The sequence below is a fragment of the Cervus elaphus genome, chromosome 14 (genome assembly GCF_910594005.1).
Source record: "Cervus elaphus chromosome 14, mCerEla1.1, whole genome shotgun sequence".
NCBI classification, from domain to species: Eukaryota; Metazoa; Chordata; class Mammalia; order Artiodactyla; family Cervidae; genus Cervus; species Cervus elaphus.
Window position 1 is genome coordinate 7,893,672 of NC_057828.1, and position 18,988 is coordinate 7,912,659.

Consider the following 18,988-nt stretch of genomic DNA (forward strand, 5'->3'; position numbering starts at 1 on the left):
TTGAGTCTGAATGCTGGATACACTGGAAGTAAACTGTCCATTTCTGAAGAACAGCTACTCAGATGAAGACAGCTAAGTCCCAGGCCTCTGGTTCAACACCAGGACTTTGGTATCCTCTCAAGATCCATCAGAAGCTGGTGCTGATGCCCACAAGGGAGGCAGAGCCCCTGAGTAGAACTCCATGTTTGCAGACTGCTGGGGTGGGGGCACATCCAGAGTAGCCCAGCCTTCAGTGTCTGGACATGCATAGACCAGTGGGGACTCATCACTGAAGGGCTTGGGTCCCTGGCCAGGGTTGGAGGTGTGGCTGGAGCAGCTGCTGGTTGAAAAGAGGGAGTTCCTAGAAGACGGTACCCAATAATGACGTCAGACTGCACCAAGGGAAGCCTGTGCAGAAGCTGAGCTGCATGCAGACCTTTTCCTGAATAAATCCTGAATGTACAGTAGAGGAGGATATTCTGAAAATGCAAAACAAGTGCATTAGCTGTTCTAGAAAGGAATTCATGGACTTGATGGAATACAAGAGCTAATTGGTTGGCTATTTATTAAAATAAATCTAGAGCTTAGAATGGAATATCCCTAATAATTTGATTGTTTTGCTATTTAAGAAGGCGCATGATGCACAGCGCCTGACCATGTCTTTACCAGGGCAGCCCAAGGGGCTCCGTCTGCTCTGGCCAGCTTAGTGAGCTGGTCTGTGGAAGCGCATCCCACTCCGCAGAGCAGTGTGTCCTCGAGGCAGAGTGGATTTGGTGGGTAAAGTCCCGGGTGGGAGTAGAAACTGGGGGACAAGTAGGATTTGAACCAGGAGCTGGAGAAAGGGGAAGGGTAGACCTGCAGAGAGGGGCTTTCCTTGTCTCCTGAGAGCCTGTCCCGGTGGTCGTTCCCCTCTCGCCCCGCTAACTTTCTAGAAGGGCTCTGGTACCCAGAAAAGCAGGTGGCTGTGTGTGGCACGTCTGTTCTTGCTCCCGGCAGCACCTCCTGTGATTGTGTTTCCTGGGCATTCATGCGAGTGCGTTTCAGCTTTCACCCTTCTCCTTCTGCAGTTTATCACAGTTCAGTGAAGAGAACATGATGGACCCCTACAACCTCGCCATCTGCTTCGGGCCCTCACTGATGTCGGTGCCTGAGGGCCACGACCAGGTGTCCTGCCAAGCGCACGTGAACGAGCTGATCAAAACCATCATCATCCAACACGAGAATGTCTTCCCCAGCCCCCGGGAGCTGGAGGGCCCCATCTACAGCAGAGGAGGGAGCACGGAGGATTACTGGTAGGGGCTCGGGCTGGGGGAGGGGCGGTGTCACCCGCACCCACTGGCCTGGGCGCCAGATGGCCCAGCGAGGCCGACGGATGCACCCCAGTCCTCCCCACCTCCCCCCTGCAGCGTGTCAGGCCGCCGGGACCCGGAGTGCTGTCGGCCAAGACCCACTTGACCCAAACCGCGGAGCAAGTACCACTTTAGGCTGCCTCCCTTCTTCACGTGTGCTGAGTGGCGAGGGACCATTCTGAAAGATGTAATAACAATAGCAGGAACATTAATAATCTCCAGAAAAGGAAATTTAATCTGGTTGTACACAGAACTGCCACTCATCAGACAGCAGTCTCAAGCTCCTGCTCTAGGCTGGCTGTTGTGGGAGGAACAGTCCTGCATCCAGGGAATTCCTCTCTGATTGGGGAGAGTGCAGATAGGAGACGTAATTTGCTGACTATGAGTTTATACAGTGCTAATTTAGTAATGATCGCAGACATTTGTGACGATAAAAGGGGTAAGGTCCCTTTGCGGCAGGTTAGGCCCAGTTTCCCCCTAAAGCAGATTTGTTGTGAGTTTGCCTGGAAACCGAGGTATAAAAGGAATCCTTCGGGCATATCTTTACTAGTCCCTTCCATTAGACAAATAACAGATCACCATTTCCATTTTGCAGATTAAGTCACTGCAATCTGGAGGCCACTCCAGCAGTGGGGGTCCAACCCTGACTGCTTGACTCAGTGCAGAGTGCCACTCACTGCCCCCCAGTGCCCCTGCATGCCACTTACAGGTCATTTTCCCACTAAAGGCAAAGACAGCTGCCCAGTATCCCTCACCGCCTCCTCCCCCTCCCCCTCGCTTCTTCCCCTAAACAGTGGTTCAGCCTGGGCTGAAAGCATAGGCCAGCCCCAGTTGGATTCCATCTGAATTCAACATCTGGAACCAATTCAACCAGCCCCATTGCTGGTGACTGAGGTCGGGGGACAGGGGAGGCGGCTCACTTTATTAGAGGCCAGTCAGTCCATGCTTCTCCCCGGCACTCACAGAAGGAGCCTCCAGCCCAAGGAGTGAGGAGAGTGCCAGCCGTACGTCTGCAAACATAAAAAGGCCACTGTTGCAGGACTCGGTCTTGACTGTCCTGCAGATCCTGGCCTCTGGGGCTGAGCTGGAGAAACCTGGGCTCTCCAGCTCAGAGACAGAGCTTCTGGTCACTCGCAGATGGCTTGGTGGGGACCGGGGAGGCGGTTCAGGTCTCAGCCTACTGGCTGGTGGGCTCCAGGGAGCTGTCCTTGTGTATGTGACTTGGAGAGTTGATCTCCCTCACCTGAGTGTTGAAACGCTGTGGAGTGGTGCTCCCGATTCCTGCCTCACCTCCCTGCTCACGTATCACACTGCGGCAGGCTCTGGACCACTTCCAGGGCACAGAGCCCTCCACCCACCGTCCACTCCCCAGTCCCCGCCCAGCCCGGCAGGGGTGGCACAGCGGGCATTGATGGGAGGGCGCCTGCCTCCCGGGTCTGACATTTGTGGGCAGCCGCTGGGGAAACCACAGCATTTGTCAGGGGCTGTTACTCCCACAGACTGGGTGGCAGGCCAGAGGCACCCCAGGTTCAAGAGTGGATGACGCTGGGAAGGAGCCGCTGTCTGACCACTGGCTTCCCAGCCACTCAGAAGTCTCCAGCCTCTGCATCTGAAGAGAGAGAAGTGCCCGTGAAGCGAGCTGAGATGGACGCAGGGACCCTGGAGCTGGGCCGGGAGACAGGGCAACCAGGGAAGGGGGGGCCAGGCCCCTGGGCCTCCTGCCACCCCAGCATCATGCTTACCAACCCTGAAACCGGAACCCAGCTTCCCGGGATCGCCCGCAATGTGGCATGCTGGGCTGCTGTTGAGACTGCAGCTGTTTGCAAGGCTGAGGTGAATGGAGCAGGAGAAGCATAGCATTTAGGGCTCAAAGGGACTGTTTAAGCCTCAGCTTGCCTGTACCTCAGGGCAGTGGTTCTCCAAGTGGGGTCCACAGACCAACAGCACCTGCCTCTCATGGGCTGGTCAGAAATACAAGGGCTCCAGCTCCTCCCAGACGAGTGAATCAGAAACTCTGAGAGTGGGTAAGGCGGTCTGCTTTCCACACGCCATCCAGGGCTCCCTCAGGTTTGAGCTGCTGCCTTAGTGGGTGGCCGCACAAGTGAACTTAGAGGCCTGGGGAAAAGTGAGCCTTTGTTTGCCTGAGCACCCCGGGAATCCTGAGGGTTTCCAGAATGTCACCAAACTCCTTCAGAGGGTCTCTCAGTCCAGCAAACAGTGAGAAAGGGTACCCACATTTTCTGGTGAGGAGGACGTTTTCCCACAATGCTCTCTCTTCTGGAGAGCCAGGGATGTCCCGGCTGCTGTTCAAAAGCCCAGAGAGTTCTGCGGTCCTCCCACAGTATTCTCTGGGGTCTGGAGAGCCTCTGTAAACCGGCTTGCTTCACACGGGGTGAGGGCACATCTCATGAAGAGGGAGGGGCTGTAACTTAGCCTGCACACACGCTTACAGAGGCTCAAAGGTGAAAACTGAAGCCAGGATGTGGGGTTGAGGGATGGCAGTGTCTCCATGGAACTGCCTGAGAAGACTCACTTGTTACTCCCTGCTGCCAGAGGAAGAAGCCGTAGGAATGAACAGACTTTTCTCTGCTTCTCGGGAGGTGAGCGCTTCCTTGTGCTGCTCCTCCATGTGCTCTGCAGTCCAGGAGATCAGGGATAGAAAGAACTTTCCTAATAACTTCCCTGCTCATTCTCTATTCTCTGCCCCGGATGATCTTAGGCTCCATGAATTTTGTCAGGAGCTTGACCCAGCTCACATGCCCTGCCCTTTGCAGAGTCTGGCCCACAGCCAGCTTTCTTCCCCTGCTCTTGTTTCCCACTCACTCCTATGACTCACCTCCTACTTTCTCACCAGTACTAAACCACAGAGCAGCCAGAGACATCAGGCAAAATGAGAAAGAAGGAAAGAAAGCACTGCTTATTAATCACCCCTTCTTATTTCACTGAATCCTCACACAACTCTGTGAGAAATACAGAGGTATATAGACCATGATCCTCAATTTATAAATACAGAGGTATATAGACCATTATCCTCAATAGATTAAGTAGCTGAGGCTTAAAGAAATTAAGTAATTGCCCAGGGTCACACAGCTACCAGGTGTCAGAGCTGGTTTTCGGATCCAGTTGTATCCGATGCTAAAGCCCAGTTTTTCCCTTCCACCTTGCTACCACCAGGAACTAATTCACCTAAAGAAATGGGCCTTGAGAAACTGAGTCACTCTATATTTTTGAGAAGATTTCTAAGTTGAAATGAGGTTCCCTTTGTGTCAAGATGTTTGTAAGTTCCATGTAGTCTCCAGTAGTTTTTGTAGCAGGAGCTAGCCTAGAGACTTCCCAGAGCCTTGTGTTTCATTATAAGCATCTGCCTGTAGTGTGTGATCAGGACTCAAGAGTGTAGGGTAGATTCCATGCCCAAGGAAGCTGTGTGAAAAAGAAGGTAAGAATTTTGGTTCCTCTTGCTTCTGTTGCAGTGACAGCCCTCACGGAGAGACTACCTCGGCTGAGGACTCAACCCAGGATGTGACCGCAGAGCACCACACCAGTGATGACGGTACGAGCCCCGAGCGGGGTCCCGGGCCGCTGGGGCGTGAAGCAGGACGGAGCGGTGACACATCCTGTGCCCCTGCTGACCACTCCCACCCTGCGGTCTCCCGGAGCTGCCCCCCGCTCTCCTGGCTCCCACACTCACTCCGTCCCTTTCTTGGAGGGACAGCCCACCCCTCAGGTCGAGGAGTCTCTGTGTTAGAGCAGAGGTGCAGGGCTGGACCTCAGCCCTCCGCCCTCTCGCCCCAGCTCCCTGCGCCTCACCCACCTCCCAGCCCCGGTCTCATCTGGCTGTCTCGCCAGCGTACTGCCGGTCCCTTGTCACAGCCCAGACTCCTGCCAGGTAGCTGGAGACCAAAGTGAAGGAGCGCTCATTCGAAAACCAGTGAGCCCGGGGAATAGTGAAGCTGGATGCCAAGAACCCAGCAGAAGCAAGCCAGAGTGGGGTGGGAATCAGGACGCAGAAACCACATGCTCTCACGCCTGCCGACTGGAAAAATTGACCCTTTCCAAAGCGCAGACATGCACTGCGCGGCCTGGCGGGTGTGCGTCCAGAGCTGGAATGCACAGCTGTCGTCCGTGGGCCTTGGCGGTGCCCATGATTTATTAGGGTCTGTCCGGCCAGCACATTCCCTGTCTTGCCAACAGTTCTGCACCTCCATTTCTGGATCGCCTGGGCTCTGGAAGTCTCGGCAGCTGACAGGGGGCCTCAGAATTTTCTGGGCACGAGAACGAAATGGCACAATCTTCAGTGTTCCCTGCTCCCTGCCTTGCCATGAATTCTGCAATCCTAGGCCAGTTTTTAAAGGAGAAAAAAAAAAAAATTACAATTGCTTATTTGGCTCCTAAGGTCAAATGGATCAATATGATAATTTGCTGTACAGTGGGAGGAGAGTCAATGAACTAGGGAAATCTGTATTTGATTAGAGCCTAGCGTTCCCCGGCACTGCCAGAGGCTTTATGTCTTATCTCTTACTCCCTAATGAAATTGATAGAGCTGCTATTTAATAGTCAAGAAAACTGAGGCCAGAGACAAACCCAAGGCTGTACAGAACTGAGCCTGGGGTATTTAGACAAGCCTGCTGTAGTGAATTCTCCAGCAGACCCAACAGCCCTGAGTGTCTAGGTGTGGTCTTGTTTGAGAGCAGTGTTTCTTTCCACGACTCAGAATATCTGACTTTAACCCTAGGTTCCTGATTTCTGGGATCTTTCTTTTTGCTCTCCAACCTCTACCTGCAGCCCAGAGCAGACCGTGAAATGATACAGTAGTAACGGTGACTGATACAGGCACGGCTTACTCTGGGCCCTCACTGTTCTGAGCACTTTTACAAATGGTTATTTATTGACTCCTCATGCCGCCTTCATGAAAAAGGCACTATTCTTATCCTCGTTTTATACACGAGGAAATGGAAGCTTATACAGAAGTAGAAGTACATTGCCTTTGTAAACCTCTGTTAATTTTTCAAATCACTTCCATGTGTATTTTTCCATGTATTGGTCGCAAAATATAGTTCCATGTTTTGCTCTTTGGAAAGCTGATTAGGTAAGTTATTTTCTCTTTATAGAGACCAAAATTTCATGTTCTAGTAGGGGGAATGGATAACCTAAATAGATTGCATTGCATTTAAAATGCAATAATAAGTGTTCTAAATTAATGGAGTTATTTTACAGCCAAAAAGGAAATAATGCTTACAACTACAGTATGGCAGGTTCGATGACAGGGGTTGGCATAAAGCACTATGGAAACACAAAGGAAGTTTCTCGAGGAAGCAAGCGAGGTTTGAGTTGTGATTCAGTGTGTTTCATCAGGCAGGTGAGAGAGAAAGAGGGATTCCAGGTGGAGGGAACAGCAGGAGCAAGGGCAAGGAAGGGCATGCGAGTGCTTTCAGGGGTTTGCACCATCTGCTCAGGAGTCGCTGGCTATTGTATGTCATCCGTGACTTATGCTCACACTAGCTTCTCTTCCCACCACTGTGAGTTCAGTCAACTGGGCTCTTCCACCCAGTTGCCGAGTCTGTGAGTCCAAGCAGCCTGTGTTTCCTTCTCTCCACCCCTCTCAGAGTGTGAGCCCATCGAGGCCATTGCCAAGTTTGACTATGTGGGCCGCACAGCCCGAGAGCTGTCCTTCAAGAAGGGGGCATCTTTGCTGCTTTACCAGCGGGCTTCCGACGACTGGTGGGAAGGCCGGCACAACGGCATCGACGGTCTCATCCCCCATCAGTACATCGTGGTCCAAGACACGTACGTTGGGCGCCCTGCACCCTTAGGGGCCCCTGGCCGCCCTGTGGGGGTGAATCCTCACTTCTGGAGCCCGGGAGGGTGAGGGAGACCAGCCCTAGGGGGCGCCAGCATGGCCTGCGAGCGCTGCTCTTCCTTGGAAAGGTGCCCAGTGTCAGAGACTCTGGGGAGAATTGTTTTCAATCTCTCCACTCTACTCCTCTGCCAGTCACATCTCCGCCATCCCCAGCCCATGCTCATCCACGTTTATACCTGATGAGTGATAATGAGGGCTAATTATTTGACCACTTACAGTTCCTTTTTGGAACAATCAGGTTGGGAAAACATTTTTATTTCTCTTACCCTTTTATTTTTTAAAACAATCGTGTTCACCCCAACCTGTTGGGTCACTGATGGCACTTTTCCACTTGTAAATGAAAATGTTGAGCTCATTTTCTAGTAGAAATGTAGCTTAAGCAGCTTTGTGGAAATAACCCAGCTCATTTAATGAGGTTGACTTGGGGAAAGACGGGGCGGGGGAGGGGGGCAACGTCGGGGAGCCGAGGGCTGTGGGGCAATCGCAGACAGACTTCCTCGCGTGGGCTGTCTGTGGCGTCCCACTCCTCGAGGCCGTGTCTCCCTGTCAGGAAGGCTATTCCCCGTAGCCCCCCAGACCTGCCCTCATGCCCTAGCACCCCGCCTCTGCCCCCGACTCCCCTTGGATACGATGCTATCAGTGTTTTTAGTCCTTCCCTTAATATTATTTTTTAAAGGTTGATATCCTGAATGAGTCTGCACCCTCCCAAGCCTCTCCCCGGCTCGCTCTGCGGGGAAGTCCTCTCTCTGTTGATAACATCGCATACCTGGTGGCCGTCTGTGCGCGGACAGGACCCTCCCAAATTTAGCATTATGACTTCACCACAGGACCGAGAGAAGATGAATTGTGGGGGAGAAGGGGCTTTCTTTGTCATCAGTAGCCAGAGGGGCCGGGAGAGCAGTGGCGAGAAGTGGGACCGGCTTGGACGCTCTTAAGCGGGGCTGGATGCGCTACGACAGAGTGTGGCAGGGTCCTGCCTCAACGCCGGCACCTCCAGAGCCGCGGCAGAGCTGACTGTCCCTCCCCAGCGCTGCTCGGGACCTGAGCACATAAACCGCAACCTACAGGAAGGTGGCCCGGCACAGCGGCCCCAGGAGAGCAGCGAGGGGTAGAAGGCAGATGCCGCGAATCCAGGTGTCCCCTAGCCAAGCTTTCCGGAGGAGCTGAGGACCCCGCAGGAATCGGCAGGATTATTTATTTGTATTTAAGCGACCCTCCAGAGGCCCGTAGCTCCCCTTGCCTCCGCTCCCCTAGCCCAGCCAGGCGTCGCTGCTGCCTCAGAGCCATTGCGGGGTCGCGTGTGTGTTGGGGGGGCCATCTTGCCGATTTAACACTGCTTTTTGTGTTGTTGTTTCCCCCTCCTCCCTGCCTGCCTGCCCCTCCTGCCCCAGCGAGGACGGTGTCGTGGAGAGGTCCAGCCCCAAGTCTGAGATTGAGGTCATTTCTGAGCCACCTGAAGAAAAGGTGACAGCCAGAGCGGGGGCCAGCTGTCCCAGTGGGGGTCATGTAGCCGATATTTATCTTGCAAACATCAACAAGTAAGCTCTGCTTTTCATTTTCTGCTCCCCTGAATGACTTGCGACACCCAGCCTCGCCCTCTGGCCTAACCGCCCCCTCCGTCCCTGTGCTGCGCGTAGGGCCCCCGCTGCCTGGCCTGACCGCTTGCATGTGCCCGCGGCTGCCGCAGGGCGGACAGGGCCGAGGAGACGTCCGCAGGCCCGGCGCGGCCGTCACCCTGAGGCCCGGGTACACCCCGCTGTCCCCACAGCGGCTGTCCGCTCAGACCTTCCCGGCCGTCCGACTGCTAAAACTCTGGCCAAAGCTGCAGTCACTTCACGCAGCTTAGTTTTGTACTGTTTCTCAGAGGCGCCTTCTCATTTTCAGTTTTGACTCCAATAATAATCTGACGTCTTCCTTGGCCCTGTCTGTTCGAAAATCCAAAGTCTCATGTGTCTGCAGCCAGGTTCACGTTGCCCCCAATGGTCTATTTTCCCACGTGTCTGTCTCCCCCTCGTCTTGCGTTCACTCCCCTGAAGGAAAGGAGACCACTCCCCACCCCCACGGAAAGCTCCGTCCTGAGATCTTCGTTCATTGCCTAATGCCGGCTCCCTTTCCTCTTGCCCTTCCACACCAGAAGAAATAATTTGCCATTTTCCCCTACCGCTTTAGCCAGTGTATGATCCTACCCTACTAGTCCTTGTGCAGATGCCCACTTCCATCCAGCAGGCTCGTAACTCTGGCCCCCGGCTTTCCTTGTGGCTGTTAGCAACATCCTGGGGTTTTTACTCCACTCACGCCTGATCTGGCCGTCTAGAGGGATTCCACGCCCGTGTGCTGCTGCCTCCCCTAGAGACATTCAGGTTATTGGAGAACTAATCTCATCTCAAGGGGCCAGACACCAAGTCCCAAAGCCTACAGACCTCTTTCCGCCAGACCCTGAAACCTGGCCCAGTGCCAGCAGGATGACAAGCCCCAGGGCGCTCCCGATGAATATGGATTGGCGATGATGTACAGCTTTTATTCCCCTCTGGCTTTGGAGGAATGAAATGATTTGCACATTGAAAACCTGTTAACCGTAGCCTCTGGATACTGAAACTGGAAGGAGAATAAAAGATGCTTGTTGTTTTTAAACTGCACCAGGTCGCCCAGATCTCTTGGCTTTATTCCAACCAGACGGTAGCAGGGGGAGTGTTTGGGGCACGTGGCTCTTTTCCATCTCTTTCACCCTTTTCTTCGTAAAGTAGCTGATTCAGCTCACTTAGCCAGTATAGTTCTAATTTAAATCAGACTGGTAAAAAAGACTGAGGATTTTATTCACTTCCCTCCAGCTTCATACCCTGTTGGGAGGGCCAGCTAGTAAAACGTTAACTGTGGGCTGATCACATTTTCTTCCTTATTTACAAGTCTGTGTTAATTATAAGCCTATAATCATAAGGTTGTAAGCCTATAATTAACCCAGAAACCAAGGCAAGGTCGGTAGAGGGAGAGTTAGCTAATTAGTCGGGTACATATTTTTAAGCCGTCATATATTTGTTGCCATTTGTACAAAGGAATTGTAGAGAGTAGTAGCCAGAATAGTCAACAGATGAACATCTGGTACAGTTCCTGTGAACTCCTTGGTTGGGGTATCAGGATGGGCTCTTGGAGGACGTGGTCTGCCCAGACTACCCGCTGGTCAGGGGTGAGCAGCGGTTCCCCGGCACATCTTGCCGTTTGGACTGATCCAGCCGTGCCTCCTGCCCCACTCACCTCTCCCCCCAGTGCTCCTTCTCTCCTGAGTGCCCTGGGTTCTCTCTTGTCCCTGGACCTTCCCATCTGCTGTCTCCTCACCCGATCGATTCTCCTCCCTTCAAGACTCAATCTGACAATTGACCTCTTTGGGGAAGCCTTTCTGACACCCCCGAATTCCTCAGGGCTGAGTTAGGTGCCCTTATTCTGTATTCCCAAAGCAATCTCAGGACCCAAGCTGGACTCAGATCCCTTGAAACCAGGAGCCCTATCTCCCTCTCTTTACATCCTGGGGGCCTGGCCCACACCAGCCGCTCCATACGTCTGCCTCCTCAGCAGTTTTGGCCTTGTGAGTCAGCCCTCCTCAAGTGGAAAGAGGAAATCAGCAAAGAGTTACCAGGGTGTGGCCTTTGTTTCTGAGCACCTGCTGCTGTGCTGAGTCATTCAGAGAGGAATGAGACGTTCCCTGCTCGGAGCGCTCGGTCTGGCAAGGTGAACACCATCACACCGGGAACTGAAAAGTGGTTCCACAGACGCCCTGAAGGAACAGAACCGAGAGGGATCGAGTCTGCCTACCACTGGGGGTGGGTGCCAGAAAAGACTTTGCAGAGGAAGAAAAGTCATTTCAACTGGACCTTATAAGACTGAGGACATCCTTTACCCACTCAACAGTGGCTGACCCCCAAGGCTAAAGCTACTGAGGCAGGCAGCTTCATGAGTGGCGACAATGTGCCAGATCCCATTTATGACGAGGAAGACCTCCCCAGTGAATAAGACCAGGACTGGCTAGAATCCTGGCCCTGCCCCAAGGACTAGCTCCTTATCTTCAGGGCCTACCATGCTGGGCCTTCCCTTCTTCCATCCCCAACTCCCACCTCAGTCTCAGAGGCCCTTAGTAGATTCAAGATCAGAGCTGCCCAGTGGCCATCCCAAACCAAAAGTTTCATTGCCTCTTACTTTAGATCTTTTAAATCTGATTCCAAGAGATAATGAAATTACTCGGCAGTAGGCAACACCCGTATGAGTAGGATTCTGCCAGACCATTTCATCTGAGAGCCTTAGTGGGCTGAAACAAATTGACTCAGAGCCTGGGTTCAGCCCAGTGCTGGGTGACTTAGGGTCATATAGATGTATTCCCAACCTAGAAAATGCACAAATGTGGTCCGAGCTCTGTAGCATTGCAGCCTCTTGAAAAATACTCCGTTCCATGTCTGCAGAGTAAGCAACGACAGCCTCTTGCCAAAGCCCAAAATAATTACAGTCTCATCAGTGGACTAAGAAACATGCTAAAATTTGGGAAAGTCAACTCTCCTTTTACCATCAGTTTCCTATCTACTTGGTAATGGAGAGACTTTTTTCCTATCTGGGGCCTGGTTTCCACTCAAAGCAGGTAATGGAGGGTGCCTTTTCATGAGTCTGTCTCCCATTAGAAACTTTCACTTAATCAGACATTTCTTCTGACAGCACCTTACATCTCAAGAAATCAAAGCCTATGACCACCAAGTAAGTATCCGTTTCTCCTTTGCCCAGCTCGGGGGTGGCAGGGGGACAGACCCAGAGAAAGCCAGGGAAGGTGAAACAAGAGTCCTCTCCTTCCCGGAGTCCCTGGGTGCCCACACCTGCCTCTGTCTCACTCATCCTGGCTTCCTCGGAGCCAGGGCTCCCTGATGACACTGCCCCCTCTGTTTGTCGTTGAAGGCAGAGGAAGCGGCCAGAATCTGGGAGCATCCGGAAAACGTTTCGGAGCGATGGCCACGGGCTGAGCAGTTCCCTGACTGATTCCGCCTCCCCGGGGGTGGGGGCTAGCTGCCGCCCGTCTTCCCAGCCCATCCTGAGCCAGAGCCTCCCCAAGGAAGGGCCGGATAAGTGTTCCATCAGTGGGCATGGAAGCCTCAACTCCATCAGCCGCCACTCGTCGCTGAAGAATCGGCTGGACAGTCCACAGATCCGGAAGACGGTGACAGCAGGAAGGTCAAAAAGCTTCAATAACCACCGGCCCATGGACCCTGAGGTCATTGCACAGGTAACTAGGGGCTCTTGGGCAAATAGGTACCGTGAGTCTATGCTCATCACTGCTGCTTATGTCGTCCACGCTCATGACGGCGAGACTTGAGTCAGAAATGTGCCTTGTACATTATACACCGAGTTCAGGCTCTGTCGGACACCTAGACCTGATAACATGACTTTCCAAGAAATTCATTGACCCCTCTCTCCCCAGAAAGAACTCAAAGACAGAATAAAAGAATGCAGGTTTCTTGCTCATACATGGGCTATTTGCAAACCTGTTGTAATTTTTAAAGCTAGTAGTTACAGATGGAGAATTTCTGATGGAGCCCATTCAGCCCAAGTTTTGAGTCTTGAGACCCTGGTAGATTTCAGTGAAATTGCCCAAGTGGTGAGACTCAGAGGTGGTTCTGGCCACCTTTTCATATCCGTATGCCATCCTCATCATCCCTGAGGCTAATCTCTCGTTCCTAATGATAGACCAATGACCAATCAATAATCTGCTCCTAGGTTGTGAAGGACCCAGATTACTCTGCCACTGGGGACTTGGGTACCAGAAAGGTTTCCAACCCAGGCTTCCAGAGACAGTGGAGATGAGCCCCCTGGTTACAGGGTCTTCGTCCATGTATGCATCACACTGACAAATCTCTGTTTTCCATGAAATTGTTAGAGATCCAGCCCCACCTCTAAAAATCCGACTCTCGGGGCCACTCCAAGCAGTTCACTCAGACGTCTCTCCCAACTCTATAACTTTCATTAGACCAGGTAGGAACTAAGGGCTCACTGCTGCCCTTTTTTGTCTCAACTGAGTTGAGAGTCTCCTCACCCCAACTTCCAGGGGCAATAGAGACTGGGTGTGGTCTCTATTGGCTTAATTGTGGTGCTCTGCTTAGGGAGGGTGTACCTGGCAAGCACAGTATTAAGCTATGGGCCTGAGATGTCCTGCTTGGCTAGCCTTCTGTTTTCGTGTCTCCCCTTAAGCTCTTGGCTGCAATCCGCCTTGCACTCCAGGAATCCTCCCAGCTCCCTCTTTGGCCAGGTGTTAGGAATGTCAGGATAGCTACATACATAACCTTAGCTGCAGAGCAGGACCAAGGAGGGAGGCAGTTCTTTCTGAACAGTTTTAAGGTTTGAGAGCATCGGAGGAATGAGTGAAATTGAACCACTGTCAACAGAAAGCATAGATCACCCTATAGGCCTTTGCTTAAAACTTGCAATTTTTCCATGTGAGTTTAATCCCAAGGGAGAAGTCGTGTGGTTGTTTGGAGGTGCCAGACAGAGTGTGTGGAGAGGAGGGGAGGAAGCTGGGAGGTCTTCCTGGGAGGCAGCTGGCTGCATACAACGGGTCTTTGGTTCTGCCTTGAGCCCCTGAGCTAGGGCTGCTGTTTCCTACTATCTGGTGTAGTGACCTGATGGAGATTGGCCTATGTGGGCTCTGGCGCCCCCTCCTGGTCACTCCTTGGTCCCCTCCCATGGTGATGGGTGGAAGGAAATGGCTTCATCAAGATGGACACTCTCGTGGGGTAGGGTGGGGCACGGTGGGGGTGGGGGAGTGTCCTGATGAATTCGGGGCCAGGGCTCTTGAACGCTCTCTCAGCCCTTGAGGAGGAAGGCCTAACCCTCATAACCTTTGGCCTTTAAATTCCAAGATAACAAAGATCATACTTCATCTCTACCACTGTAAAAAATATATATTTTATTATGTACAGTTTCAAGCAAAAGTAGAATATTTATCCCGTGGATATTGAATCCCATGTACTCATGACCAAACTCCTGGCCACTCCTAACTCATCCACCTTTCTACTCCCTGCTGGATTACATGTCATCTCATCCAGGTGGCTCAATGGTAAAGAATCTGCCTGCCAAGCAGGAGACGTGGGTTCGATCCTTGGGTCGGGAAGATCCCCTGGAGAAAGCAGTGGCAACCCACTCCAGTATTCTTGCCTGGGAGATTCCAGGGACAGAGGGGCCTGCTGGGCTCTAGTCCATGGGGTTGCAAAAGAGTCAGACATGACTTAGCTAATAAACAACAACAATCTCCAGAGATACATCAGTGCATGTGTGTAAAACCTGAGGGCTGTATTTAAAAAGAATCTCAACCACTGTCTCTAAAGTTGGGTGGGCAGGGAACCTCATGAGAATGAAAGTCTTCCGCTCCCATCTGAACACCCACATGTTAAAGGGTTTGGGCCGGATAAAATCACCTGGACGTCTCCTTGCAGGGGGTTTCTCCACGATTCAGCCCACGTTGTTGGAATAGGACCTTGGCGGGGGCGCTTCTCTCTCCGTGAGCCTCACACCCTCCTTTCTCCCGTCTGCAGGATATTGAGGCGACCATGAACTCTGCCCTGAATGAGCTGCGGGAGCTGGAGCGGCAGAGCAGCGTCAAGCACGCGCCGGACGTGGTTCTGGACACCTTGGAGCCCCTCAAGACCTCCCCCGTGGTGGCGCCCACGTCGGAGCCCTCCAGCCCGCTGCACGCCCAGCTGCTCAAGGACCCGGAGCCGGCCTTCCAGCGCAGCGCCAGCACAGCGGGGGACATCGCCTGCGCCTTCCGGCCCGTCAAGTCTGTCAAGATGGCGGCGCCCCTCAAGCCTCCGGCCACGCGGCCCAAGCCCGCCGTCTTCCCCAAAACGAACGCCACCAGCCCGGGCGTCGGCTCCTCCGCCTCCCCACAGTCCACTGACAAGTCTTGTACTGTCTGAGGGGCGTAATTTAATTCTCCTAGACAAGGGGACTAGAGGGACTGACTGTTATTAAAAACCTTCCTATTTAACTAGTTGGGGACTTCAGTTGAAACTTAGGTTCTAAGTTGTTCTTGCCTTCCCGTCACCCAAAACCTTGAGAATGAAGCCCTCGGTATCGCCCTGCCCCCGGCCCCCTGCCGCCCCCAGCCGTCGTAACCCAGCCAGCTACAGTACATGCAGTCCTTAGGTTAGCCGGAGATGGATGTGTCCACCATCAGTCACTGTGAAGCCTGGTGAGGCCCGTCACGGGCCCTGGGCTAGCGGCCCGCCCCCGCGGACACCGGCCGCCGAGCCAGACGGCCGGCCGCCGGCAGCGGCTCTCGGTGGCGTCTTGTTTGGGTACTGATTATGGAGGATCACATACAGCCCATGCTCCGTTTTACACACACACACACACACGTAGGTTTTTCTAGTCTCTGGCACGTGTAGCCTCCCCTGGTCCTAGATAGACCGTCTTTTTGTAAGTTATTGCGGCAGTTCACACAGCAGCCACCAGGGGTCTCTGTTTCCGTTACAAATCTCATTCTGTTTGGGCCAGAGAACCTAGCCTTTGCAATCTCTCCATCATACGAAATCTAGCAGGATGGGACTCGATCCTGTAAACTGTCTGGGGTTGGGACTTTCTGTCTTCTTTCTATTGGTGTGAATTGGTCATTGGTGTTTGCTTTTGCTCTCCTCCATTCTCTGGAACTACAACCCAGTCTTATTATGGAACTTCTAAAGTTTTTCTGAATGTATAGACATTTCTCGGGGTCCTATCTTTGTGTCTGATGGACCATTTTCCATTTAAGACATTTTCCTGTGTAAGACAGTTTTATAGTTGGTTCCTTTTAGGGTAAAGAGTCTTAAGACAGTTTTATTGTATTTGTGGCAGGTTTGGAAAAGGTAAGAAATGGGTCCCTCCTCCCGCTTTTTTGGGTACTTAAGACATAAGATTTATTATCCTATTAAAAATTAAATTCAGCTTTGCTAATCCTAAAATCGTTCCCAAATGAAAATTTATTCTAAGTTTACCCCCTAGTTGGGTCATTCTACAAGGTCTCTCTTCAGGGACCAATGGGGCTTAGGGAGCCCTAGTTAGATTAAAGAGAGACAGAGCCCCTTAAAACTGATCTCTATTTATCTGGACAAGGACAACTAAGAGAACTCTGGCCTCATGGGCTTTAAAATCTTTCCAAGGCCTGAATTTTAAGAAAATCAAAAATTGGATGCTGACTCTTTTGGACTCCCTTTGGCCTTTATGGTTCTCCTCCAAAAAGCAAAAAAGCTTGTCTGCTTTAATCACTCTCCAGATCTGGTCCCAGCTCCCCCAACTCTCCCAGCATCATGCTGTCCCAGGGAGACCAGACCTAGGGATGGGCACGCCCCAGGTTCATGGGTCTCAGACGACTACTTGAGTTAAAGCTGAAACTCATTCCTCTTCTCTGTTTTCTGGTGTTTAAAGCTGCACTTTTTGCCTTGTTTCTCACAGTTTAGGAAAGATAGTGGGTTGCCATTCAGATAGGAAAATCTAAATTGTCTTAACTTTGGCCTAAAAGATCCTTTCCGAATCAACATTTGGAAGCTGGTAGTCGTCTCTGTGGAAAACGGTAGGATTTTCCTCCTTCAGCGTGAAGGAAAAGAGGAGCTCTATGGAAAGTTGCTAGTTAGAAAAGCAGCCTGCAGCATCAGGAAAATCATCCCATGGGCCAGGATGGAAAGATGAAGAGCTCCTTCAGTGAGTGTGTCAGCCTGTGGGAGGCAACCCACAGTCCTCCGGATTCTCAGCTTCTTTGCTCTGTGTGGTGGCCTGACCTGTCTGTCACCGGAACTTACGCAGGCCCTGAGCCAACAGAGGGCTTTCATAGCCAAGGATCTGTTTCCTTGCTGAAAATGAAACCCCACCCTTCTCTTGACATTCCTTCTGATCCGACTGGTCAAAATTGGTGCCCATACCTGCCCTTTTCCTCTTTTCCTGGCATGTCCTTCTCTCAAGAAAGAAAAGGCAAAGCCTCCCTAATGACAACACCTTGGACCTGTTCCGTTGCTCCTGCCTTAGGTCTCTTTCAGCCCTGTACCTGACTTGCGTTCACCATCCCCGCGGTCAGGGCCCATCTGCTGATCTGCATCACAGACTGGACGATGTGTGAGTGCTCATCTGCTACCCCCTCTCCGGGCGCTGAGTTGTCTTCCCCTCTCTGGTGCTCCTGACACCGATGAGATGGTCCTACCCTGAGGACTAGGAACCCCAGGAGGAGAGTCCTCGGCAGAGCTCATTGCGATCAACTGGAATCGAGGTTACACACTGTGATTCTTACACCGAAAAGCCAAGCAGAGCTGGCCACCCAGGGTCTCGGGAGACCAGTCTTCCTCAGATTAGCTTCCTAAACCAGCATGATGCTTCAAAGAGCCCCACTCTGCCCCTGGAGGCCTGGATCCTTTTCCTGGTGTGGACTCGGATGGGTCAGTCTTTGGGACACAGAGGTGGGGTGGAGCTACCAGCATCCCAGTTTGAAAAAGAGAGGAGTTTGCAGCCAGCAGCCTGTAAACTGGAAACACTGGTCTCAGCCAACCTCCTCAGGGCGCCCTGGTTTCTCCCCAAAGAGATGAGCAGAGATGACGCCAGCAACAGGATGAACAGACCACTGGAAGGGCTGGTGCATACGTACTATGTTCAGAAGAGAAGTTAGATCTTCCAGGGAATTGCAATGTTGTGACGTCTGACTTGTATGTCACGTTTGTGTAAAATGGTATATTCTTTAAAATAGTGTTGATAACTGGAATATTGTATGTATGCTTGGAGATGCTTTGTGTGAACCTAAGACTGTCACTCAACAGATGTTGGATTGGGGAAAATCCAAAGCACAACTTCTAAATAAAATACATTTTTAGGTTTCGATGCTGCAGTTTCTGTCCCTTCTCCACTCCTTGACATCTCCAATCCAGGAGTCCCACTGCCTGGGGGGGATTTTGATTCGTCCGCGGTTAATAGAGCCCTGCCTGGCAACAGGAGAGATGGGGAGACCTCAGGAGCCAACCATCTCCTCCCTTCCCCAGCAAGACACAGCAGAGGTGCGCCTGGAGTGTGGATTTTTCCCCCAGCATTTTCATCTAGCCCATGTGTGGAAGCTAAGAGACTGTGTAGCAAGTCTTCCAGCCTCTCCATTGGGCAGTCTGTTGCCATGAGAACCGTTTCCTTCACAGAATCCACCTCCCCTGTTTTCAGTGAGGACTGTTCTCATTGCTGTCTCTAGTCAGATTTCCCCACTTGCAGGAGTGGAGCCTGCAAAGTTGCTTGGAAGCTTTACCAGCCACAGCCGAGGTTGACTGAAGGTTTTATTTCTTCCACAATCAAAGCCCAGGGTCATTCTGCCCTTGGCAGCCCCCTGCCTCTGCAAAAAGGGCTGACGCACGTGTTTGTGCTGCTGGCGTGGGGTGGGAGGCAATGCTTTCTTCTCCCTCAGATTTTGACTCTAGCAGATCATAGATTCAAGGTTGACGTTATTCAAAGGTAATCATTTGAAACACATCCTGGCGCCCCCTCAGGCCCACACTTATATTTAGTGAGCTTATTCTAATACTAGAGGCCCCTGGGGTGGATCAGATCTCATACCTTATGTTCAAGGGTCACACAAGGTATCCTATCCCAGACATGTTACATCCTCTCTTAGGTTTGCCACTGCCACCTGTTTTTGGTATATTTTTTGTTTGCTTTCTCATGCCCTTCTAACATGTCACCTCTTCTCCCTCATTTTATCGTAAAGCTCCAGCTTGATCCTCTCTTGCTGGGCCCTTGGTCTTGGTTAAGTCAGAGTTGAAGCTGTTCTGCCTCCCTGTGCTGTGGA

At 52.1% G+C, this 18,988-nt stretch overlaps 1 protein-coding gene across 9 annotated transcripts in view; it reads left to right on the top strand.

The window, feature by feature from the left end:
• The window catches only part of SRGAP2 (SLIT-ROBO Rho GTPase activating protein 2), a 247,698-nt gene extending 229,658 nt beyond the window's left edge, over window positions 1–18,040 (top strand). For 3 of the 9 annotated variants that reach the window (XM_043923265.1, XM_043923266.1, XM_043923269.1), the window contains 7 exons: window positions 1,047–1,271; window positions 4,799–4,878; window positions 6,932–7,112; window positions 8,577–8,723; window positions 11,878–11,916; window positions 12,112–12,436; window positions 14,739–18,040. In XM_043923265.1, the coding sequence (XP_043779200.1) occupies window positions 1,047–1,271; window positions 4,799–4,878; window positions 6,932–7,112; window positions 8,577–8,723; window positions 11,878–11,916; window positions 12,112–12,436; window positions 14,739–15,122 (1,381 nt within the window). In that variant the 3' untranslated portion in view covers window positions 15,123–18,040. Of the gene's footprint in view, window positions 1–1,046; window positions 1,272–4,798; window positions 4,879–6,931; window positions 7,113–7,861; window positions 9,822–11,877; window positions 11,917–12,111; window positions 12,437–14,738 lie in introns of those variants that run through there. The other 6 variants (XM_043923267.1, XM_043923268.1, XM_043923271.1 and 3 more) reach the window with 4 other exon arrangements.
• Window positions 18,041–18,988: the final 948 nt, after the last annotated feature.